The following is a 26,044-nucleotide window of genomic DNA, read 5'->3' as shown; positions in this document are numbered from 1 at the left end:
CATAATTGGGTCCTATTAGCGACTGTTTGACAATTATACAATCTTCTAATACGCATGTTAGATCCTGTAGAGTTACATAACAGTCCAATGCTTTGATGGTTCTTTTTGGTTCATGTTGGTGACTGTTTGAGAATCATACAATCTTCTAATACGCATTTATGATCCTGTAGAGTTACATAACATTTTCGTGCTTTGATGGGTCATATTTGTGTCATAATGGTGACTGTTTGTGAATTATACAATTTTCTAATACGCATTTTAGATCCTATAGAGTTACATTACAGTCCAATACTTTGATGGTTCTTTTTGGTTCATGTTGGTGACTGTTTGAGAATAACACTGCAAAGTTTTGTTGCATTCTAGAACGTTGGCTGGTCTCATTTATGTTAGTTATTTAAATTTCATCCATGAATCACAAGTGTGTAGATATGCAATTAGTTACCATTATCCTTTTTGTTTTACAAGGTTTAGGGGAGATGTAGGCCAAAAAGTAAAATACAAATGCTTAGGTTGTTTACTGCTTTTATGTAGGTTTTTTTGTCTCCTTAACTTATTCACCTTAATTTTATATTATCTATTGAACAGCTGTATACTACGGTTGCCTTTAATTATCTACAATAACATAACAATAAGTAAAACTTTTGTCATAATTGAAGCACTGAGTTCGTGACGAGTAGTTAATTGAAAACCAAGACAAACATAATGATGAAGTGTATAGAGGGGATGGTTTAATTATTTATTACGGATTATTTTTTCTCAGGTATCAACATGATCTAGACAGTAGTGTTATTCACTATTCAACACAATTTTTGCAACCATTTGATTTCATGAGCTGAGTACCAGATGTAAAATATAAATAAATTTTGAAAGAATGCATGTATTCATCTCATATATGATATGATGGTATGATAATAAACCCCTAACGGAAAGGATTGTGCCTGATCCTAATATGATGAAGACATAATCTTTCAATCAGTGTAATTTAAGTCTGTAGCTGGCCATGGCTTATCAGTTAACTGCTAGTAGTCTGTTGTTATTTATGTATTATTGTCCTTTTGTTTATTTTCTTTGGTTACATCTTCTGACATCAGACTCGAACTTCTCTTGAACTGAATTTCATTGTGCGTATTCCCACACAAGAATCGATCTAAAAAAATCGAATCCCCCTATTTTGTACTTCAGGGTTTTTTTTATTTCCCAACCGACTAAAACATCCCTCCCCTCGACACAGATAAACACTTCAGTCTCCTCATACTCATGGTCACTTAATATGCTTGTCCCACCATTCTTATATAGAAAATGGAGAGCCATGGTGTAGTGGTTAAATCATCTCCGTTTGGGGAGAAATTTTCAGGGAATGAATTTTCATCTCTCCCTTGACACATTTTACGAGAATGATAGTCTGTCAGAAAGGTAAAATAAATGGCTGACCCGTGTTAATGAGACATTACATCTTGCACTTGAAAGACAACCTTGTAAATTGTGCATTAGAGCAGAATAATGAGGCTACAAGGCAGCACTCGTACCAGTAAAGTGGAAAAAGATTAATATAAAATGTTATAACTTTTTTCTCATACCGCTATAAATGTATATGTTTAAACTAGATCGAAAATAATGAAGACAAAAAAAACAAGAAGACTATTTTATACTGGTACATGTTTATTAAATAGGATAACCAAGCAAAGTATTCATAGTAACTTTTCTCTATATTTCTCTTGGATTATTAATTTGTGTAGGAGAAAACATTACAATGAGTTTGATCAAAAAGCTACGGGGCGCCGAATGGGACTCTTGTGGTTTTGTACTCAAAATTCAATTTTGTACGGACAAAAGTGACTTTTGTTCAACAAAAATGAGATCAGTTTAACAAAATTTGTATCATACTACAAATTTAAAATTTTGTCATACAAAATTATCTATCAGCGGACAAAAGTCACTTTTGTCATGACAAAATTCATTTTTGTTACAGACATGACTTTTGTTACCTAATTTGAAAATTGAGCGACAAAAGTCAATTTTGTATTCAAATTAGGTAAGTTTGGTTTCTGTGAACTAATTTGCATACAAAATCGACTTTTGTTACACAAAATTGACTTTTGTTACACAAAATTGACTTTTGTTACACAAAATTGACTTTTGTTACACAAAATTCAGTTTTGTTACACAAAATTCACTTTTGTTACACAAAATTGACAAAATTGATTTTTGTGAGACAAAATTGACTTTTGTGAGACAAAATTGACCAATGTGATCAACAAAATTGACTTTTGTGAGACACAATTGACCAATGTGAGACAAAATTGACTTTTGTCTCATCACAATTGACAAAATTGAATTTTGTCTCAACAAAATTGATTTATGTCTCACGAAAGTCAATTTTGTCGTCACAAAAATTAATTTTGTCGTCACAAAATTGACTTTTGTCTCAACAAAATTGACTTTTGTCTCAACAAAATTGACTTTTGTCTCAACAAAATTGACAAAATTGACTTTTGTCTCAACAAAATTGACAAAATTGACTTTTGTCTCAACAAAATTGACAAAATTGACAAAATTGACTTTTGTCTCAACAAAATTGACAAAATTGACTTTTCTGTGTTTCGCAAAAGTCAATTTTGTCTCACAAAATTGAATCTTACCTCACACAATTGACTTTTGTGATTTAATTTCCATATCAGGTAACAAAAGTCAATTTTGTATGCAAATATGTTTATATTTGCATACCTTTTAGACAAAATTGACTTTTGTCATGACAAATATGAATTTTGTCTACAAAAATGAATTTTGTCATGACAAAAAGAATTTTGTCTACACAAATGAATTTTGTCATCACAAAATTGAAGTTCACACAAAACAAGTCTGTAGCACATAGTTTTGTAAGACAAAAATGATTTTGTTATGACAGAATTGAATTTTGTACAAAACTACAAGAGTCCCATTCAGCGCCCCGTACTTTCTGTGTATACTGTTGATTTGTTATTGTTTGTTTGGGTGTCATTTTTTGGTTAAGGGTAAACCACATGTTCTAACCCATTTTCTATAGGCATGTAAGCAATGATGCAAAACCAGGATATCAAATAGTTGGTGGAAATACAATAGACCACTTTCATGTTATATCCTTCAACGGAAAAGTTAAACAATTTTATGCCCGGTGTTGACATGAATATCAAGAATGTGGTCAAATTTCCTGTTTACAAAATTTTGAATTTTCGAAAAAACTAAGGATTTTCTTTTCACAGGCATAGATTACCTAAGTCTTATTTGGCACAACTTTTTGGAATTTTGGATCCTCATTGCTCTTCGACTTTGTACGTGTTTGGCTTTATAAATATTTTGATATGAGCGTAACTGGTGAGTCTTATGTAGATGAAACGCGCGTCTGGCCTACTAAATTATAATACTGGTACCTTTGATAACTATTATGGTTATAGGTAAACCACATGTTCTTACCCACTTTCTATAGGCTTGTAAGCAATGATGCAAAACCAGGATATCAAATAGTTATGGAAATACAATAGACCACTTTCATGTTAAATCCTTCAACGGAAAAGTTCGACAATTTTATGTATCTTTATGGTGTCATCTACCAGATAGAGATCACCTGTATCCCTGCACTGTTAAAGTTCATTAAATGTCTTTGTTATCGTCATTATGCTAGAAATAATTTGTGTTGTCCTAGGTACTTATTCACAATTCCCTGATGACAGCAGTGCTGATTATCAACTATACAAACTTAATTTGCCAAATAATTAGTTCAATATAGCATCATATTTTTTACATAAACGAACGTATGATATTCGCCCCTAAAGGAACGTATGATGTTTTTGACGGATATGCAACAAACACTAAAGTTGTCTTTTGTTCCTCTGTCAATAATAATTGGTACCCACAAAAAAAGACTGAATCCACACTATATAGTATTTTTAAGTCACAAGTAACCAAATTTATTCCAACTCTTGAATAACATTTTGCATATACATGTTAAAAATTTGGACCAATCATTACTGCAAAGATAGATGTCATTATAATTTAAGAACATGTTTAGAGCATAATACAATAATTGTGTTAGATATTTGAAGAACCCTTCATCCCTCCCTATTATTTAAACAAGCACTCTATAAAAGCCACATATAATTGTCCTAAATGCTGCAAATTTGAATCCAGTTCTTGATCTACATGTATAACTTTATTTGTCAGCCTTCCATCACAATCCTTTATCACCATTAAATAAAATATTGCACTGAAAAATAAAAGTCACATAAAATAACTTAATTGGAAATCAATTAAAAAAATCTTTTGGCATGTTCATGCTGTTGCTACACATTCAAATCAATTTCAAGGTTTCCAAGAAAATAAATTAAGTAAGAGTTATTTCCCTAGGACATTGTCGGTTGATTTTTTTTATTTTCAACTCACCAAATTGAAACATGCAATATAAGAAATCCAAACTTTTCAGGGACTGAATTTCTGAGTATGGTGTTGAGGAAAGGATGATAGTTCCTCGGAAGATGACGATAAATGGCTGACCGTGTTAAGAGAGAGACATATCTCTTGCACGTTAAAGACACCCTTGTAGATTTTGAAAAAGAGCAACCACAAAGTGGAAAGGGCTTTATATAAGTTGCAAAACTTGTTTCCCAATCCACTATAAATAAATATGTTTAAACTAAGAGATCCAAACTTTGTTTCACAATCAAACAAGGCTAAACATTTATGATTCAGATTCAGATCTTGACATATTAAACAAACAGTATAATAGTATTACTGTCAGTTCAGAAATTATTGTGAGGTTTTTATTAATGCTAATAACGCGACTGGATTGGTATGACAATAATAAGAACTTCATTCTAATAACTGAAACATCAATTTGTAAGCAGTTTTTTCAAAATCTCAAAAAGTTAACTCAGAATTGTTGTCGTTTGTTTATGTCGTTTATACATGTTTCTCGTTTTTTATATAAACTAGACCATTGGTTTTCCCATTTGAATGGTTTTACATTAGTAATTTTGGGGACATTTATAGCTTGTTGTTGGTGTGAGCCAAGGCTCCGTGTTGAAGACCGTACCTTGACCTCTAATGGTTTACTTTTATAAATTGTTATTTGGATGGAGAGTTGTCTCCATCTTCCTATATCTATTGAAAAATTGCAATAACAAATGCTTTGAGATAATTACTGAATTAATAGTATTACCATTAATAAATAAATGTTGTTCCTTCATCCTATATCAAGTCCTTTGTGGTGTTCCTGCCTTTGGTTTCTTCAGATAATGGTAGTTGGGTAATATCTTGGTTAGGAAGTCTATCTGTAGACTTTGTGTCTGAAGGTAGACAATACATAATTATAAAGTCTTGTATTTAATGCAATTTAGTTGCCTTTCATATTTTTTATTGAATTTTAATGTATTTAAAAATAAATTAAATATCATGTATTTTAAAATAAATTAAATAACATGTATTTTAAAATAAATTAAATATCGTGTATTTTAAAATAAATTAAATATCATGTATTTTAAAATAAATTTAATATCATGTATTTTAGAATAGAATGAATATCATGTATTTTAAAATAAATTAAATATCATGTATTTTAGACTAAATTTAATATCATGTATTTTAAATAAATTAAAAATCACATTTTTCTTTTAAAAAATAATGACTAAAACAGAATTTTTTTTCATCATATGCATGTACAATCATAATTCAACACATTTTTTTTTTCTTGTTCCCGATTCTGTTCTCCCTCATTACCAAACCCCTTGGAAATATATATACAACTTTAACAATTGAACAATTTTAAGGGGGTCTGATTGGGGGTTCTGATCCTGGATCCCGCTAACTGTTTTGTAAGATCCCCGTATCCCACTTACATTATGTACTACGCAATTCTCATAATTTTCTGTGTCCTGCTAGACTTTATTTCCAGTTTTCACGACACAATAATTTGACTTTCAAGTATCATGCTTACAAAATAATGGCAATCCTTCTTCACACTTAGACCCCAATCAGACCCACTTTTAAGAATTTAGGGTCTATTTATACTCACTGGTGTCCTTTCTCTAGTGACCCTTCTGTTACAATTACTATCACATATAACTGTATTTAGGGTCTATTATTACTCACCGGTGGCCTTTCTCTAGCGACCCTTCTGTCACAATTACTACCACATATAACTGTGTTCTCAGGCATGGTTTCTGTACTGGACACACTACACATGCCTCCTATTATACAACCAGAGGTTAGCTCTACTTGTCTTCCTACTTTTGCTTTATAAATATAAAACAATTCTTATGAAAACATGTCATTCTTTTTCACTGAACAAATACATTTTTATTTAGAGGCCCACTGAGGTCTACCTCAAGGTGCAGGATTTTCTCCCTGCGTTGAAGACCAACTGGTGCCTTAGACTGTTGTCTCCTTTTTGGTCGGGTTGCTGTCTCTGATATATTCCCCATATCCAGTCACAATTTTATCAAATATTGTATGTAGATTTTTTGGTAAGATATCTACATGTATATTCTAATATGACATCCTTCTATAGCTTTTGAAACAAAGCCTTGTTCAAATTCAAATAAAACATGGGCTGTACATAATTAATGTCAGTTGTATTTCAAAAGTCCCCCCCCTTTTTTAGCAAATTTTGTGGCAACTTATTTTTATTGGTGGAGGAGGCTGGAATGATTTGGTTAGTATTTTGAATTTGTATGCTATCAGTGTGTATTGTATTTCTGAGGTTGTGTTGACACTCTCACATTTCTCTAGCATAAAGAAATTATTGCATGCATCTATTATTGCAATTTTTATCATTTTTGCAGTATTTGATAAATCTTGCCTATTCACCTAAAAAATCCAAAATGTGAGTTTAATTGCAATTCAAACCCTGTCCCATTTTTTTAAATAATAAAAACATAGCTATAATTTCACAATTCACTTATTACAAAGTGTAACAACTGTGTATAATTATCTATTCAGCTTACTGTAAATTCAGAAATTTTTGTGAGGTTTTTATTATTGAAAAAAATGCCACAGAGTTGTAAACGAAATAATTTAAACTCGCATTTTGAAACAATTTATATGAATTTAACTGGATTTTTCTCAAAATCATTAAAACTTAAATACTATTAAATCTTAAGTGATAAAATCTTGATAATAAAGGCACGCAATAATTTCAGAATTAACATAATCTATACTGACCTTTGGCCTCTATCATGTTATGATCACCAATCTTTGTGGCCTCTATATCTTCAGTAGGTTAAGGCTGTTTACATTTGATAAAAGAACATTCATAATATAAATAAGAAGATGTGGTATGATTGCCAATGAGACATCTGTCCACAAGAGACCAAAATGACAGACATTAACAACTATTGGTCACCGTACAGCCTTCAACAATGAGGAAAGCCCATACTGCATAGTCAGCTATAAAAGGCCCTGATAAGACAATGTAAAACAATTCAAACGAGAAAACTAACATTATTATTTTTTTTTTTTAAAATGAACAAAAAAAACGAATGTGTTACACATAAAACAAAGGACAACAACCACTGAATTACAGGCTCCTGATTATTTTCAAATAAATCATGTTCCTGAAGTATTTTTAAGAATATTCAATATATTTGTGAGCAATAAATTTAATGCAGTAGAGGAAGCAAATAATTCCTTCCAGTGACAGATTCATATGGTGGTAGAGTGAGTTTGCTCTCTTTAAGACTCCCAAAATCAATCCCAATCTTCCTTTTGTGGTCATAAACCTTGTGTTTGAATTTCACAGATTTCTATTTACTTATTCTAAAGTTATGGTGTGAAAACCAAGAGAAATGCTTATTTGGGACCCATTTTGGCCCCTGATTCCTAAACTGTTAGGGCCTCAACTCCCAAAATCAATCCTAACCTTCCTTTTGTGGCCATAAACCTTGTGTTCAAATTTCATTGATTTCTATTCACTTATAATAAAGTTATTGTGCGAAAACCAAAAAAAATGCTTATTTGGCCCCTTTTTTGGCTCCTAATTTCTACACTATTGGAACCAAAACTCCCAAAATCAATACTAACCTTTCTTTTATGGTCATAAAGCTTATGTTAAAATTTCATAGATTTCTATTCACTTAAACTAAAGTTATAGTGCGAAAACCAAGAAAATGCTTATTTGGGCCCTTTTTGGCCCCTAATTCCTAAAGTGTTGGGACCAAAACTCCCAAAATCAATCCCAACCTGCATTTTGTGGTTATAAATCTTGTGTTAAAATTTCATAGATTTCTATTTACTTATACTAAAGTTATAGTGCAAAAACCAAATGTCTTGGGACAATGACGACGACACCAAGGTGATACAATGTACCAATATACGACCATAAAAATTTCAATTTTTGCGGTTGTATAGAAACTTATAGCAATAACAAGGATTTTACAAGACTTTAACAGATGGCTTCTAATCATACATGTAAAAGATTTATGAAATAAAAAGTGGGGGTCAATAGGCAAATTTTTTAAGGTACTTAAATGGATAAATCCAGAGGATTCCGAAAATCTTACAAAAATCCCAAACCATGACAAGCAAACATCCTGAATATAACAATCTTTGATAGTATCACATTCAAGCAATTTAGCATCACATTACCATGATGGTCAAAGGTCCTGGGGAGAGCACTGATATAGTAATCTCAGGTTTAAACTTTTAACAATGGTTTGAACAAAAATATATGTGTGGTTCTAGTTAAATATTGTACATCATGAAAAAAAAAGGTTTGGCTAAACTGAATCATTTATAAATGAGTACATCCCTTTATATATCACTGTCTTATATAAAGGATACATGATCCAACCTCAAATACATTATTGTTTCCTATAATCATCACATTCTGTGTAGAACTTGACTTCCCTTCTGGATTTCTGTAAATAAAATATAATTCATAAATTATCTAATTTTCAGCAAAAACTGATTAACAATATAAAAAAGAAGATGTGGTATGATGGCCAATGAGACAACTATCCACAAAAGACCAAAATGACACAAACATTATCAACTATTGGTCACCGTACGGCCTTCAACAATGAGCAAAGCCCATACCGCATAGTCAGCTATCAAAGGCCTACAACAAGTTGGTTAAAACTATAATCCTAATCATGACAATGAGAAAAGACAATGTATGGTTATATTTCAATGAGGAGGACAATAGGGGGTCCATTAACATGTTAACAACACCTCCAGTTTGGCAAATCAGTTAACAAAAACTGCAAAAATGCTGATAACAGTTAACAAACAGGGTTGAAAACAGTTAACCCTTAAATTGATCGCAGATTACAGTTAACAACACCTCAAAAAGGACCAGAACAGGTTAACACAAAAAGGTATTGCCCCGCCTCCCCCCTTTCAATAACTGTAAAGCTAAACAAACAACATGGGGGGGAAAATGATTTTTTCCTCGAAATCTTCAATTGCATGCTTGAAGGAAGCAGTTATTTACAACAAGATCTTAAGATTATGTAAATTCGAAATAGTTGTGTAAGTATATCATTGCAATTTTTGAAGAAAGGACAAATATGTGAGATTAATATTGTGATTTCAGGAAAATCTGCATATAATTATCTGTATTAAACCTTTGTGTTGATTGCTAAACCTGTAATGGTTAACTTTTACAAAGTGTGACATGGATGGAGAGTCTCATTGGCATTCATACCACATCTTCTTATATCTATATAATTTTTTATATAAATTGGATAGAAAAATGTGAGTTCTTATTACTTCAATTCTCACCAATCAATAAAAACATCTGAATAATTTCTAAATTTACAGTATTTCAAATGTTTACTTTAGTTATGTATATATAATCCTGGTCTTGTTGACATCATATTGTGATTACGTAGCCATGGTTTTTTGTTTACAAATCTCTTCAATCTTGTTTACAATTTATGCAATTATTCCTTGTCAGAATGCAGAATTCTGTAACAAATGTTTTAAAATCTTCTTGGGGGGAAAAGAGGGGGGAATTGCACATGGCTGATGCTGTGTGCCATCCACATAAGCAGACTAATATATTTTCTCCAAAGCCAACATTTATTCCCAATTGCAAGAGCCCTAGGCCCTTGGCCCCTTCCCCTAAGCGCAAGGAAAATCACTGAATTAAATTTTGACCATACTTGTTGACTATCTGTACCAATTCTTCAATGATGTTATTTTCTCCTATATAAATAGGTCCATCTTCTGCTATTATTCTGGCCTTAGGATGAACCACTGTTCTAGCACCTGCAATTACATGATAATAATAATATAATTGTTTCTGATTAAGCACATGTACAAAACTGATTGAGCTCCCCCAATTATAGATAACTGATTTTAAAGAACTAGTAATAATAGCTAGAAAATTTGTAAAGGGTTATGTGAAAACTTTGTCTCCCCTTAACTCCTGCTGTCAGAAGAAATTGTAATATTGACTTTAAAAAGTGAGACCACTGATCAGTAAAATACAGAATTTAAAAATAAAAAACATTTTTTTTCATTAAACAGTCAGGGGACTTAGTGAAATAAGTGATTTTTAATTCACTATGGTATTTAAGTAGCAAATTCAAAGTTTTGTCACAAATTGTGATTTTATAGTTTTACCAAAATTTTAGACACATAGGTTTAGATATGATATCTTTTCATTGGTAAGATTGAAAAAATGAACTTTTTGCTTTCTTAAGTAGCAAGGTTTATGCCTTTGATGCAATCATTTAGCTGCAAATTCCATTTTAGTCCAAGTTTCATAACAATCCATGAGGGTTAACCATGTAAACAAATTTTTCATATACAAAAATAATGTATTTTCAGAGCTGTCAGTAAATGAAAACTGTAAAAAAACTTTGTATTTCTCTCTGTCAAACGCTGAAAATAAAAGTCCAAAGTTTGCTTCAGGCATTAATTTATAACCACAATTAAGCAATTAACAAACAAGACAGACGAAAACCCCTGTACTAAATGTACTATAGGTTACTAACAAAGTACTTTAAGAATGTGATAGGGTTAAACATGCTTGTGTCACTGTCTTTCGCTTTCACAACATAACAACTGATTAAACACCCAGAATAATAGAAAACTAATCATGCTAATTAAACAACTGTATTATGGAAAACTAATTAAACACCTGGAATAAAAGAAAACTAATTAAACACCTGGCATAGAAGAAAACTAATTAAACACCTGGAATAGAAGAAAACTAATTCACGACCTGGAATAGAAGAGAACTAATTAAACGCCTTCAATAATAGAAATATACGCCTGCAATAACAGAAACTGTTCACCTGTAAGCATGACTTTTGTCAGACTTTTATTATGTTTACTTAATTGCATCTATAAATCGTGCCAATTATTCATGTTATTATATAATTATACCTTCTAATCAGGGTTTTCACTAAAGCTTTTTCAAAACTTGCAAGTCCAAAAATGCATCAAAATAGTAATATTTTGTATAAACAAAACACACATGTATCATCATCATATTGCAAAACTTTAAAAGTAATCTCAATTTAACACGTTTAATGCCATTACATGCTAGTACATTATTCTATTAGGTCATGGAGACTAAAATAATAAATTATAAAATGTATATTGCTATTAAATATCTTCTTTCTACTGTTGGCCTCAATCATGTCCAAAAATGACTAGTCCATGGACTCGTCTTTTAATATCCTTAATGAGAACCCTGATCTACTACAATGTACTAAAGGCTATTCCAGAAAGGCACATTGAATTAATAATACATGGGTGATGGGTATCAGAGCAACTTTTCACACTATAATCATGATAATGCACTATAATTCTCAATTACAACTGTCTGGGTGGTAGGTGCTGATAATCAAAGAGCAGAATGCTCTGAGGGATACGATTGCCATAGTTTTCATTGACACATGTATAGCAGTTCTGCCAAATTTTCATTAAACAAATGCACGAGATTTGGCCAAAATTCAAAAGATCAAAGAGGAAAGAAATAGATCCAAGAATACTGTTGCAAAAAAAGCATGAACATGCGTGAGTCTCAAGCATTTTTGGCCGGTAACCCTGGTACAGGTCAGCTGGATAGTATTATTCTCTCAACTAATTCAACTGCACATGCAAAATGTAACAATCTGAATAGTCACTCAACTTAAAGAATAGCCAATCCCCGTTACAAGTGTATGAGCCATGTACTTATTGTGTTTTATCGAATAATAGTTATCCTGTACCATTGTAAACTCGTACCATTAAAAAAAAAAAAAAACTTGCACCATTGCTAACTCGTACCAACTTATTTAAATGCATTCAAATGGTGTTAAATGATGAATATACATGATATACGTTTCTAGAATTTGACTATACTTTTTGGACCTTTTGGATTATAGCTCTTCATCCTTTATATAAGCTTTGGATTTCAAATATTTTGACCACGAGCATCACTGAAGAGACATGTTTTGTCGAAATGCGCATCTGGTGCAACAAAATTGGTACCGTTGATTTTATTACTTTCACCCAATACCTCTTAAGTCTGTAAAATGTATATAATTTGAAAGTACAATGACTAATTTGTAGCTTATGTTCCTTGTATATTGGATAGAAAATACTGTGGCAGATGTAGATAATTAAGGTATATACAGTTTCACCCGAAGAAAATTTTTCATGAATAATAAAATCTTAGCAGTTAGTCAAAATGATTGCCAAAATTATTTTACTGTCTATAAATAAATGTAACAATTAAATTTAACCCATTCCTGTTAAGGGGGTCCGCATTTTCCCCGCAAAAAAAGCACATGGCTTTCAACAATTGTAAACATAGCATTCAATTTGTGGTCATGGATTACAGCTTTAATTAACTTAAATTGGATATATACATATTCAACATGTTCAATTTTAATAAGGTACAGTTAAAGCAATGTTTTAACTTTCCTCTGGATTAAGTCTACAGTGGCGGATCCAGAACTTTTCCTAAGGGGGAGCCCGCTGACTGACCTAAGAGGGGGCCCGCTCCAGTCATGCTTCAATGATTCCCTTTATTATCAACCAAATTTTTTCCACAAAAAAAGGGGGGGCTGGATCCGCCTATGTTCTAGTTTGAAAGATCAGTTAAAACATTAATGCTTTAAAAAATTCTTTATTTTTGTCTAAGTTTTCATTTAACTCCTGTGTAAAATTCAAGTAATTCAACTTTATTTCTATTAAGTTTACAAACAGAAACCCATAAAACATCATATTTTTTATATATTTTTCTGAATGTTACGACTTCCCAGTAGTACAAGTTAACTTTTTTGGTTCCAATGCCGTGGTACGAGTTAACTTGCTTCCGTATATTATCACCGTAATTCTAGGAGGAACCCTAAACTGGACCCCTATCATATTGTGTTCACTTATCGCTACACTGACCTTCGGTGCGAAGCTATATATAGAACGGCGGACCAGTTTAGGAGGAACCCCATTTCTTACTCTTTAATTATTGAAGTTCCTTTGGGTCAGAGGGCATGACTCCTTTCCGTACACACTCCTCTGTTTACATTGAGATCGTTCTTAATATAATACGACGTTTACCGGCATTAACGAGTTAATTCTTCTTGACGAATACTTCGAAAAGGGAGACAACTCGAAACGATAACTTGGAAGATTCCATTTCTGCTGAAGGGGTGTTATAGGTAATTTTTACGATGAAACATTTATTTTAATTTAAATTATGCATGTGATTTAAAATTATACAACAACAATAGCCCTCCATATGCAGACAGACATAGAAAGAATCCCATGAGTTTCAAATTAATCAATGAAGCGGGGAATCACTCAATCTGATACCCCTTGAAATCAGGAACACTACACGCATGTGGGGTCTCACTAATTAGCGACAAAAAGCGTCAAGAAGCGACAAGAAGAAAAATAATAAGTGACAAAACGCAAGAAGAAGCTATTTAGCGACAAGAATACATTTTGTTATCACAAACATTAAAATATTTTTTAGGATTATATTGAAAGATGAAGAAATAAAAAAAAATTCGATGAAGAGATTGTGTACTTTTTATTATCATATTGATAGATGTAGAAATTAAACATGTGTAAGAGCAAAGGAAATGTAAACGAATGTAAACGCTATAAAATGAAAATAAAAACAAAGATTTGTCACCTTCCTTTTGAAGGATTAAATAAAACAAAAACATGAAATATTATTTCCTTCCTAACTGTACAATTAATTTTTCCTGATAGGACCAACATTAGCTGTGGCTTCACTCTAAGGTAATACACAATTAAGAGCAACAAATGAGATTAACTAGGTGCGTGTCCTTTGTTTTATTGCAACAATTACATCCATTAACACCTTCATCAATTACACGCACCAGAATATAAAATTATTGTACTGAATAGTGAACACCTGTTGAAAACTCAAGATTGTCATCAGTTTCCTTTAATCTTCAATCTATATGCATAAACATGATAAATATCGTTAAATGAGACAATACACTAAATAAAATGATGAAAAATATTCACATTTTAATTATGTTTTCCTCTTGTTTGATTTCAGTTCTTAATTTGTATTTCACAATTTGTGTATGAATTTTCTGGACAATTATGCACAAATAATGCATTTTGCAAGTTAATTATATATTGTACAAAAATGGTTTTAAAAACAAATAAAAAGACAAAATATGTTTCCTGTGATACCTTATAAAATAGCATGTAAATAAATGTAGCAACTAAATTAGATTTACAAGTTTCATTTTTCCCCCCTATCAAAATTAACTTTCCTGTCGTTGAAATTGTTTTCTTTGGCATATTTTTTTTTATATTTGTTTCGAATAAGTAATATAAATAAAAAAATGTTTTCTTGTCGCTAAATAGTTTCTTGTTGCTAATATTATTCTTCTTGTTGCTTCTTGACGCTTTTTTTCTCTACAATTCTTTTTGTCTCTAATTAGTGAGACCACGCGACTTGCGATTTGGAACAAGAACGTTTATTAAATGATATGATGAATGGTTCTCCATTTCTTTATGAGAGTACAGTATCAAATATCAGTTTCATAACGGTAAAATATAGAAATACTCCACTTCAGTTCTTGTGACAGAAATAGAATTATCGATCGGCTTTCAGAGAACTCTCGCAAGTTATCAAAATTTGGGAATTCCCTCTGACGTGTTTCTAAATTTATAAAAACACTAAATATAAATACTGTTTAATTCTGAATTTCCGTATTGTTAAAAACACGCATATAAGTCAAGGAAAATATCATACATGAAGATTATGAGTAAAACATTACAGGAAAGTTGTTTATGTTCAATTGTTTTGCTTGTTTTTACCTTTTAAAGCAAGACAATCATAAGAATCTGAGATGTTGCCGAATGTTTAGAATAAAACGAGTGACGTGAGGGAGTGTGTCATAGGGTCAATGGTAAAAGTCTACAGATTGCTTGACAGCAATCGTATCCCAAAAACTGCCTTCCAACCTCCCCATACATTTTTTTCTGGAAAAGCCCTAATTCACACTTAGTTTGTATGTTTGTTACCTACCAATAGTTATATCTCCTACTAATTCACATTCATCACAAACCAGGGCACCTGCTGCAATCTTCACACTGAAAGCATAAATATATGTAATTTGATTATTTTAAATGTCATTTAAAATCTGGGTGTTTTCATGTTTTTTTCACCCTTTTGGAAATTTTCTATAAAAAAAAATCTGTAAGTGTAAGTCTCAGTCATGAGTGTGGGGATTCAACTACAATCCCATTCATCAGACTTAAAATACTATATATATACAAGTATATTTAGTATTCTAAAGAGAACAAGTATTTATTATAATTTAATGCAGATTTTTTTCTTCTAAATTCAATACTATTTGTATACAAAAACTGATTATAATAGAAATTCCTATCAGTTATATACCTATATGGAGTTATTTTCTTTCAGAACGACAGGTCATTCTTTTTCAGAATCAACCCGGACGATACCATGTTTCAATGAAATATGCTCGAAGGCATAAAATAATGACCTGTGTGAGGTCATTATTTTCCTTGATAAAAATGCAATCTATAATTTACTTCAATATTTTATTTGTTTTTTGTTGCCGATTTGGAAATTTATATTTTAAAGTTCAATCGATGACAGATGAAAAAGAAACCTTTATTGCCCGCATTTTCATTTTAGAAACAAATAACGTGAAGTTTTTTTTATTTATCGCTACAATAAAGAACATTATCATATATATGTGAGATGAATTTTAATATAGACTTTCATAAATAAAAAGCCAGATTTAACATATTCGTGTGTTAGATTTTGAAAATCTTATTGAGTCACACTGAATAAGTTGGTTGATTGTTGTTTGCTTGCTTAACGTCCAGTGGCAAATATTTCATGCATGTTCAGGACGATAAACGCTGAATAGGAAATCATACTGTGACTTACATGTATTTATATTCGTCTTTGTGCCAGTTCTCAACTGTTTTAAATTTATATATACTTTTACTCTATCAAATGATCAACTAATAAGATAATCTTATATTCTATTGAATAACATTAACGTAACTCAGAAAAGGGTCGGGTGTGGAGGGTATATATTTATATCCTGATTATCTGTTAATAAAATGTATTGCTATTCAAAAGACAATCTTTCTGAATTTTTCATTCGATTCAATTAAAATTGTTAAAAAAAATAATCACTTTTCCTCGATAGAAATGACATTACAAATAGAAAAAAAACATACCCCTCCCCCTTTTTCATAAACTAAGTGGTACAATAAATTACTTACACTGTGTCTTGTATTTGTCATACGCCGTTATCAGATGGTAACAAATTCAATACATTTGTGTCTTACTTCATGCAGTTACAGTAATATTTTTATTGTGTATAGATAACATTTTTCAAAAGGTTTATATCTAGATTAATTAGTGAGTTTATTTCACATTCTAATTGAGCGGTAGGGCGTATTAAAACCTGAACGCATTAGAAAGGAATATCCCACTTTAGTGTTGTCGGTAAAATAAGATACTAAATTTTGCAAATTTTTATAAAAAATAGTATCTTTTTGACGGTACATAAGCATGATAAGTCAGATAATGCATATTTTAAGGTTTTTCTTGTTGTAGAACACACCTCGGGTTGTCAGGATTGCTCAAAGAAAGACCTCCCTACGGTCGGTCTTTCATTTGATCAATCCTGACACCCCTCTATGTGTTCTACGACAAGAAAAAACTTGAAATATGCATTATCTATAACAGAATGCTGTCTTATAGCTGCGCAAATAGTAAAAAAATAACATAAGAAAGTATGAGTTACAGTTACGCAGCTATAAGACCGCATTCTTTGATAGGAATTTCTATTTTAATCAGTTCTAAGGAAGGCGTCCCAGAAAAAAAATAGCCTTGCCAGATGTCATAATTATATTTGGACTAAGTTAAGGGGTGTAATTGGGTGGACAGCATCAACCATCAAAAGCAATTAATTCAGGTGCTTCTTTATTTGCACACTTTTTGCCATGTAAAATGTTGAATGCAGGAAAGGGAAAAAGTGCCTATTGATCAAAATAAAAATAAAGATTTTACACAACTTGTATTTAACTTTTGTTAATATCTAGTGGATGACAGGCCTTAAACTTTTCCAACTGAACAGGTTAGTCTGTACTCCAAGTAGTTTTGGAGATGTAAATACAATCATTTTGTCCATTAGTTATGATAAATCATGCCATGTCTTTTAATTCGTCTCTCTTTCTTGTTAGTAAATCAATGTATGGTAACATTTTGTTAATGAATTAATATTATTTCTCGTTCACAAGGACACCAAATTCAAATTGAACTCAAATCAAATTCACTAATTGCATTCACACACTCTTCTTTTTTAATTCGAATTGATTCAAATTGGATAATGATCCCCATTTCCTTTCCCAATTTTAATTAGAATTATCCAATTACGCATTTGAAATATGCTTGTGTGAATACGGAGTAAAGGTTAATGTTGTTTGGACAGTAAAGCAAATTTGATGAGCATTGTTATTAGATTGATTGATTGTTGGTTGCTTAACGTCCACAGTCAGGGATATAACTCTATAGGGTAATTACAGGAAAATAACATACATTTGTTATTGTGGACTAAAAAATCAAAGAACTGTGATCATGGTGATAACATGTATACCTATGTTACATGTTTCAAAGGGATAATGTACATCATAAGTTTATTTAAAATGTAAACAAGTTCTATTGATATTACTATTGTCTTTATGTTTACTTAACTATTGAAAGATATAACAGTTCATATAGTATTCCAATTTTGAATAGTACACCTATACATGCTATATGTTATTACAGAAAAAAATATGCCTGTAATAACTAAAGGGTGTTATCATAGCTTCTCTATATCACTTCAAAGCATTTGCTTAGACATAAATCATGCATTATTACAATGTATTTAAATTTATTGTAAGAAATAATGACCAGAGCATGTAATGAGGTTCTGCGCAAGTTTCTCAGTAATTCCCAAGTGTCTTATAAATGTTATATAATAAGTTACATTTCTTTAATAACTTAGCCTTGTTATCACAGCTAAGTTAATTCCTTAATAGCCTTGTCTCATTGATTAACAATGGTTAAATAAAAATTGTATTAATTCAATTTAAAAATTAATTATCAAGGCTATGCATTTAGTTTCTGCGCAAAGTCTCAAGAGTTCCCTAGAGTCCACTATAGATTAAATAATTTTACAAATAACAAACATATGTTATTACAGATTTTGAAAATTTTAAAAAAAGAATCTGTAATAACACACGTAAGTTATTTTCTGTAATAACCCTTTAGAGTTATATCTCTGACTGGTCCAGTGGCAAATATTTCATGCATATTCTGGACGAGAACAAGTTCACAATAAATAAAATAGGTTTTGTAGGTAGATCTTGTCATAAGAGAGGCCATAATGGATGATAGTCGGGGAAATTTCGACTCCCACTGAAAACTAGAGGCTCTAAAGAGCCTGTGTCGCTCACCTTGGTCTATGTGCATATTAAACAAAGGACACAAATGGATTCATGACAAAATTGTATTTTGGTGATGGTGATGTGTTTGAAGTTCTTACTTTACTGAACGATTTTGCTTCTTACAATTATATCTATCATGAACTTTGCCCATTAGTAACAGAGAACTATATTTGGTAAAAATTTACATAAATTTACCAAATTAATGAAAATTGTTAAAAATTGACTATAAAGGGCAATAACTCCTTATTTGACCATTTAGGTCATGTTGACTTATTTGTAGATCTTACTTTGCTGAACATTATTGCTGTTTACAGTTTATCGCTATCTATAATAGTATTCAAGATAACCAAAAACGGCAAAATTTCTTTAAAAATTACCAATTGGAGGGCAGCAACCCAACAACCAGTTGTCCAATTCATCTGAAAAATTCAGGGCAGATAGATATTGACTTGATTAACAATTTAACTTCTTGTCAGATTTGCTCTAGATGCTTTGGTTTCATAGTTATAAGCAAAAAACTGCATTTTACCCCTATGTTCTATTTTTAGCCGTGGCGGCCATCTTGGTTGAATGGCCAGGTCATCGGACACATTTTTCAAACTAGATACCCCAAAGATGATTGTGGCCTAGTAGTTTCAGTGGAGATTTTGTAAAAGATTACTTAGATTTGTGAAAAATGGTTAAAGATTGACTATAAAGGGCAATAACTCCTAAAGGTGTCAACTGACCATTTTGGTCATGCTGACTTATTTGTAGGTCTTACTTTGCTGAACATTATTGCTGTTTACAATTTATCTCTATCTATAATAATATTCAAGATAATAACCAAAAACAGCAAAATTTCCTCAAAATTACCAATTCAGGGGCAGCAACCCAACAACCGATTGACCGATTCATCTGAAAATTTCAGGGCAGATAGTTCTTGACCTGATAAACATTTTTATCCATGTCAAATTTCCTCAAAATGCTTTGGTTTTTGAGTTATAAGCCAAAAACTGCATTTTACCCCTATGTTCTATTTTTAGCGGTGGCAGCCATCTTGGTTTGTTGACCAGGTCACGCCACACATTTTTTAAACTAGATACCCCAAAGATGATTGTGGCCAAGTTTGGATTAATTTGGCCAAGTAGTTTCAGAGGAGAAGATTTTTGTAAAAGATAACTTTAATTTACGAAAAATGGTTAAAAATTGACTATAAAGGGCAATAACTCCTAAACGGGTCAACTGACCATTTTGGTCATGTTGACTTATTTGTAGATCTTACTTTGCTGAACATTATTGCTGTTTACAGTTTATCTCTATCTATAATAATATTCAAGATAATAACCAAAAACAGCAAAATTTCCTCAAAATTACCAATTCAGGGGCAGCAACCCAACAACTGGTTGACCGATTCATCTGAAAATTTTCGGGCAGATAGATCTGGACCTGATAAACATTTTTATCCCATGTCAGATTTCCTCAAAATGCTTTGGTTTTTGAGTTATAAGCCAAAAACTGCATTTTACCCCTTTGTTCTATTTTTAGCCGTGGCGGCCATCTTGGTTGGTTGACCAGGTCACGCCACACATTTTTTAAACTAGATACCCCAAAGATGATTGTGGCCAAGTTTGGATTAATTTGGCCAAGTAGTTTCAGAGGAGAAGATTTTTGTAAAAGATTACTTTAATTAACGAAAAATGGTTAAAAATTGACTATAAAGGGCAATAACTCCTAAACGGGTCAACTGACCATTTTGGTCATGTTGACTTATTTGTAGATCTTACTTTGCTGAACATTATTGCTGTTACAGTTTATCTCTAACTATAATAATATTCAAGATAATAACCAAAAACAGCAAAATTTCTATAAAATTACCAATTCAGGCGCAGCAACCCAACAACCGATTGACCGATTCATCTGAAAATTTCAGGGCAGATAGATCTTGAACTGATAAACAATTTTACTCCCTGTCAGATTTGCTCTAAATGCTTTGGTTTTTGAGTTATAAGCCAAAAACTGCATTTTACCCCTATGTTCTATTTTTAGCCGTGGCGGCCATCTTGGTTGGTTGACCGGGTTACGCCACACATTTTTTAAACTAGATACCCCAATGATGATTGTGGCCAAGTTTGTTTTGATTTGGCCCAGTAGTTTCAGAGAAGAAGATTTTTGTAAAAGTTAACGACGACGGACGACGACGGACGACGGACGCCAAGTGATTAGAAAAGCTCACTTGGCCCTTCGGGCCAGGTGAGCTAAAAATGAGGGTAAATTGGATAGGGACAGAAAGTCTGCCTTACAACAGGCCACCTACGGGCCCTCAAAGAGCTGTTGTAAGGGTTCTTAACGTGCAAAGAGCGTGGCACTCTCTTTGCACGAGACATCAGATTTAACGTTCCCATTCTGACCAGATGTGACTGCAAACTTAATACATCCCGCACAGCCAAACGGACACCCAACTTTGGCAAGCATTTTACTGCCAGTCAGGAGAAGACCAAGTGACCGTATTTCTATTCCCTAGTCACTCTTGGGGAGTATTGTTATTCGAATAAAAGAATTGACGATAGGACGTAAAACATTTCAAAAGGGAATTAAGGTGGTACCTAACACTACAGGGAGATAACTCTGTAAAATCAGCAGAACGTTTTAATGACGTTATATTGTTAAGGGAATATGAAGCTTCTCAATGATCAAAATAAGTTTTTGTCAAACTGCTATATAACCAGTGTAATTTTTCTGATTAAACGGTTGGTTCAAATTTTTTTTTAATTTTTATATTTTTGTCAAAGGGTCAAAATAAATACTTTGTCAAAATTTTAAGAAAATTAAACGAGCCAAATTAATTTTAGTTCAAGTGTTGGGTACCACCTTAAGACTAATTAATTCGAATTACGGTGTACTGTGTAGTCAGGTGTATCAGCACACCTACAACAATGTAAGACTTATGACTTACATTAAACTAGATTAAACTGATAAAACCAATAATTCGTTATATCACACAGGTTCCCGTAACATTTTGACGTCATAAAACAAAATATCTAGCACCACGGAAAAATGATTGTGGTATGCTTCAAAAGTTCAAGCGGCTGGGTCAGCACTGATTTGCCATAAGGTGTATTGTGAACTCAGCATTATTTTTAATGTGGGTCTCATTGGGGTCTAAGCGTGACAGAAGATTGCCAAAAAACTGAGAATTGCTTAGGTACATAGTGTACATGTAAGCGTGATATATGGGAATCTGACAAAACAGTAAGCGGATTCTGGGATCAGAACACCCTCTCCCCCCCTAATGAGACCCCCTTTATGGCTTTAATAAATGTGTCATCTCTAAGATGCTTAGGTACATACTGTAAGCTTGATGTGGGAATCTGACAAAACAGTAAGCGGGATCCGGGATCAGAACCCAACCCCAAATGAGCCCCCCTTTATGACTTTCATAAATGTGTCATCTCGAAGAGGACTCTGAATTGATTCACTGTTTTTTATTCAAACTTTTTTTTCACTGTGACATGTATGAACTGCGATACGACAAATTGTCGGAATACACTGTGCATATGAATATGAATATGAATATGTATATATATATATATATATATATAAAAGTCTATAAAAAAGACCAACCAGCAAATTTACTATGTACCGGATCGTCTAGAATAGGCGATACTATGCAGATAAGGAAAAAATTATATCAGTCTAAAGATTTGCACAACGGTACTGATATAAGGTGTTATTTAACGAAAATGTTGTTATAAAATAGTGTTGACAAATATTTCGGCTCAACAAATGGCCTTCTTCTTGTGTCACAAGTTTTAACAATACTGATACATAATGTATAAGGTGTGAAAATAGATCAGTGATAATACAGGTAAGTTTTGGTCGATTGATTTTAATCCTGAATATCATAATTTAAACAAAACACTATAAATCAATATACGTGACTGTGTATATTAACAATAAAAATTAGTGAAAAACAAAACTGTTAGTATTTCTTATTGATGCCGTTTGGGTGATGTACATTAAGTTCCTTTATCCAAAAGCTTTCCCGAACCTGTCGCTGTGCATCATTCCAGTGAATGTTCTGTTCAATCACTAGAATTTTCATGCGGTTAAAGTCATCAAGTTTGTGATCCGACTGTCTGAAGTGCTGAGAGACTGGAAGAAGTGGCTTCTTAGAGATATCACTCCTATGGCCATTGAGGCGTTTGTGGAAAGGCTGCTTTGACTCACCAACATATTGGAGGCCACAAACCGAACATTCTAGTATGTAAATAACATTCATACTTTTGCAGGTAACATTGCAAAATATCTTATAGTTATTTTCGGTTGCCTTACTGTGAAATGTTGACGAATGCTGCATCTGTAAACAGCATTTGCAGCGTTTTTCTCCACACGAACGACATTCTCCAGGAGTACTTCTATTATCAGACACTTCAGCCCGCACTAGTAGGTTCCGCAGACTACTAGGTTGCCTAAAAGCTATCATTGGAGCTCAGGGAAAATCTTGGACAGTTTGGAATTCTTTTCAACTGATTTCCAATGCTCACGAATGACACCAAAGCTGTTTTTGAGAGATGGGTGATAAGTAAGAACACATGGAGTCCTTTTCTTTTTCTTTTTAACTTTGTATTCCAATAGTTCACTCCTCGAGAAACGTCAATGTTTGCATTAAGATTGTAAGAAAAATAAAAGGACTCCATGTGTTCTTACTTATCACCCATCTCTTTAAAACAGCTTTGGTGTCATAGCTTTTCGGAGACCAGCAAGTCTAAAAGACTTGTTTGTAAAAGCTGCCGTCTCCTCTAATAAAAGCTGTTCAACTACAGGATGGTGCAAGTCGTGTGGTAACAAACGATGTCTGACTTGCCAACAAATAGTGAATACTCAAACATTTACTTGCCACTCCACTGGGTCTGTGTACACAATATTTTGTAATGTAACTTGCAAAACCCAGAATGTTGTATGCATTCTTCAGTGTCGATGTGGCATGCAGTATGTTGGCGAGACAGAACAGCCATTCAACAAACGCATGAATGGTCATCGTAGCGACTACACATGCAAGCCCGACCTCCCTGTAAGTCGTCATTTAAGATCACATGGGCACGCCCAAGCTGATCTAAAAAAACTTACCATCACTATCATAGATCACAACGAGGATTGGTCAAAGGCCGACAGACTTGCTCGGGAAAGTTTTTGGATAAGAAAGCTGAGGACAGTTTCCCCAGAGGGCATTAATGAAAAAACATAGGAGAGTCACTCATTTTTCCTACCATCACTAATTTCCTGTCATCACTTGTGGCCAGTTACTACGGCTTCCGTACTGGACCCTTACACTTTTCAGGAATTTTTGAATTATATTAGTTTTGATTACAGTTGGCAAAGATGTGTAAGTACGCAGCCACGTTCTATTACTTAACCTTAGTAAACATTTATTACTCAATTTTCTTATCATCAAATTACTATATTTTTAGATGTTTAAATACGCAGTCTCTGATGCAACTGCCCTACCGTTGTCATATTTTAAATATCATACCAGTTTAGATCGTCAGGACTGTTTATTGGGACTGTATTTCCACGCAGTTGTTTAACATCTCAACTGTCAACACCTTTGGGAATTTAGAGTTGTGCCAGTTCACATCGTAAATAACTTTTTATTTTTGGCATATTTTTGTAGACTTTGCGGTGTGTTTGAAAATTTTAAAATTGTTCCAGCGTTCGCTTAAATTGTATAAATCAAGATTTTGATAGAGTCTTAATTTGAATTGACATGATTCATTTTTCATTGTGCAATTACCGAAGAAGGATATCTGTTATCGTTTTATTGTGTTTTTGGTGATGTTGTATTCTTTTAGACTTGTTAAATATATATATATATATACATATATATATCTATGTACTGGTAAATGCCTCCAATATCCGAAAAAAACCCTCAAAGCTAAAGCTGCGAGGGTACAGTGGCATCCATATACACTCCATTACAGGATTAATGGAGATGTGTCACTAACAAGTAACGTATATTGACGGGGGATAGGATCTTTATCGGGACTCCTGGATCGGTTGTTTTTAAGCTCGGGATTTCAGGATTAACCCTTTCGGGATTCGGGAATCCTTTTTTGGGGGGATTTCTGGAGGCTGGGATCTATGTTATTTAAATTCAGGACATCGAGATATTGTTGATTTAAGTCCGGGATTTCGGGATCAGGACCACTCCTATCCCCCCTCTATATTTATACCACAATTATTTTTACAAGGTTAGGACAATCACTCCCCAACCAACACAAAGGGAGTGCTAGGACACCGGGAAGTCTGTTATTATGGTGGAGGAAGCCAAAGTACTCGGAGGGAACCACCGGTGGAAACAGACAAACCAGAGAGATATCGGAAGATTGATCTCCAGTCAAAGTAGGGGACAACTTTGACCAACCGAGGCCACCAAAATACCCATTCAAGTTTAAACTCCGGTCTGGGTACCAGAAATTATGTAAGAGTGTGAAAATTACCCTTCTGATGTACTGATATTTTTAGCACCCCGATATATACACATACCTGGGTTTCATTATTTTGTTATTTTCCCCAAATATTCGGTTACCGCTTCTGTCATTACGAATATTGAATGGTCTTCAATCACCTAATTTAACGGTAGTGTTTTAAATAAGCCCATCAAAACATTTACTTTCGTATTTGATCATTTCATTAAAATCTGTATTAAAAGTAAATAGATAAAAATTAAACATTACTTTTTTTTAATGATAGAAGCTAATCTTTCCCAAGGTAAACATCAACTCGTACCTTTGCCAACTCATACCATATTTTTAGAAACTCTACCAAATCGAACCAAATATTTTTCTAGGGGCATTTCTCAAATGTCAAACTAATTTTCATCCCTCAATGGACCCCTGATTGTGGATAAAGTGTTCGAGATATAATTTTGAATGAGATATAACGAGTCCAGAACCAATCCTATATATACCAATACATATTCTTAGTATTTGACTCTATTTCATAATCTATTTTGTTCAATTCAATATTTTATCATAAATATTTGTTGTTTTTTAAGGTGTTTCGGTTAAGGTTTAACTACCAAGGCTTTTCCTCATCAGGTATCCCAAGCCTCTAACTAATAAAA

The 26,044-nt window shown here is 32.7% G+C and overlaps 1 protein-coding gene across 2 annotated transcripts; it reads right to left on the bottom strand.

The window, feature by feature from the left end:
* Window positions 1–3,951: 3,951 nt before the first annotated feature.
* LOC134718591 (dynactin subunit 6-like) lies at window positions 3,952–25,663 on the bottom strand. 2 transcript variants are annotated; one of them, XM_063581216.1, is made up of 8 exons: window positions 25,419–25,663; window positions 15,488–15,552; window positions 10,134–10,239; window positions 8,809–8,885; window positions 7,192–7,239; window positions 6,121–6,263; window positions 5,192–5,318; window positions 3,952–4,240 (listed from the first exon to the last, which is right to left on the bottom strand). In XM_063581216.1, the coding sequence occupies exons 1-7, from the start codon at window positions 25,460–25,462 to the stop codon at window positions 5,226–5,228; spliced, it is 576 nt and encodes a 191-aa protein (XP_063437286.1). In that variant the 5' UTR covers window positions 25,463–25,663; the 3' UTR covers window positions 3,952–4,240; window positions 5,192–5,225. The 2 variants fall into 2 exon arrangements, with proteins under 2 accessions (XP_063437286.1, XP_063437287.1); XM_063581217.1 differs by having other exon boundaries at window positions 25,465–25,662.
* Window positions 25,664–26,044: the final 381 nt, after the last annotated feature.

The sequence above is a fragment of the Mytilus trossulus genome, chromosome 5 (genome assembly GCF_036588685.1).
Source record: "Mytilus trossulus isolate FHL-02 chromosome 5, PNRI_Mtr1.1.1.hap1, whole genome shotgun sequence".
In the NCBI taxonomy this organism is placed as follows: Eukaryota; Metazoa; Mollusca; class Bivalvia; order Mytilida; family Mytilidae; genus Mytilus; species Mytilus trossulus.
This window is presented reverse-complemented; position numbering and strand designations above follow the sequence as displayed.

Excerpts from the sequence above, each read along its gene's own strand:
- LOC134718591 (XM_063581216.1), bottom strand. The coding sequence starts at position 25,462 with ATGTGTATATATCGGGGTGCTAAAAATATCAGTACATCAGAAGG. Across the intron at positions 15,553-25,418 it reads AATATCAGTACATCAGAAGG|TGTGAAGATTGCAGCAGGTG; the intron begins GTAATTTTCACA and ends TTATGCTTTCAG. Across the intron at positions 7,240-8,808 it reads TGTATTTGAGGTTGGATCAT|ATATAGAGGCCACAAAGATT; the intron begins GTATCCTTTATA and ends AACCTACTGAAG.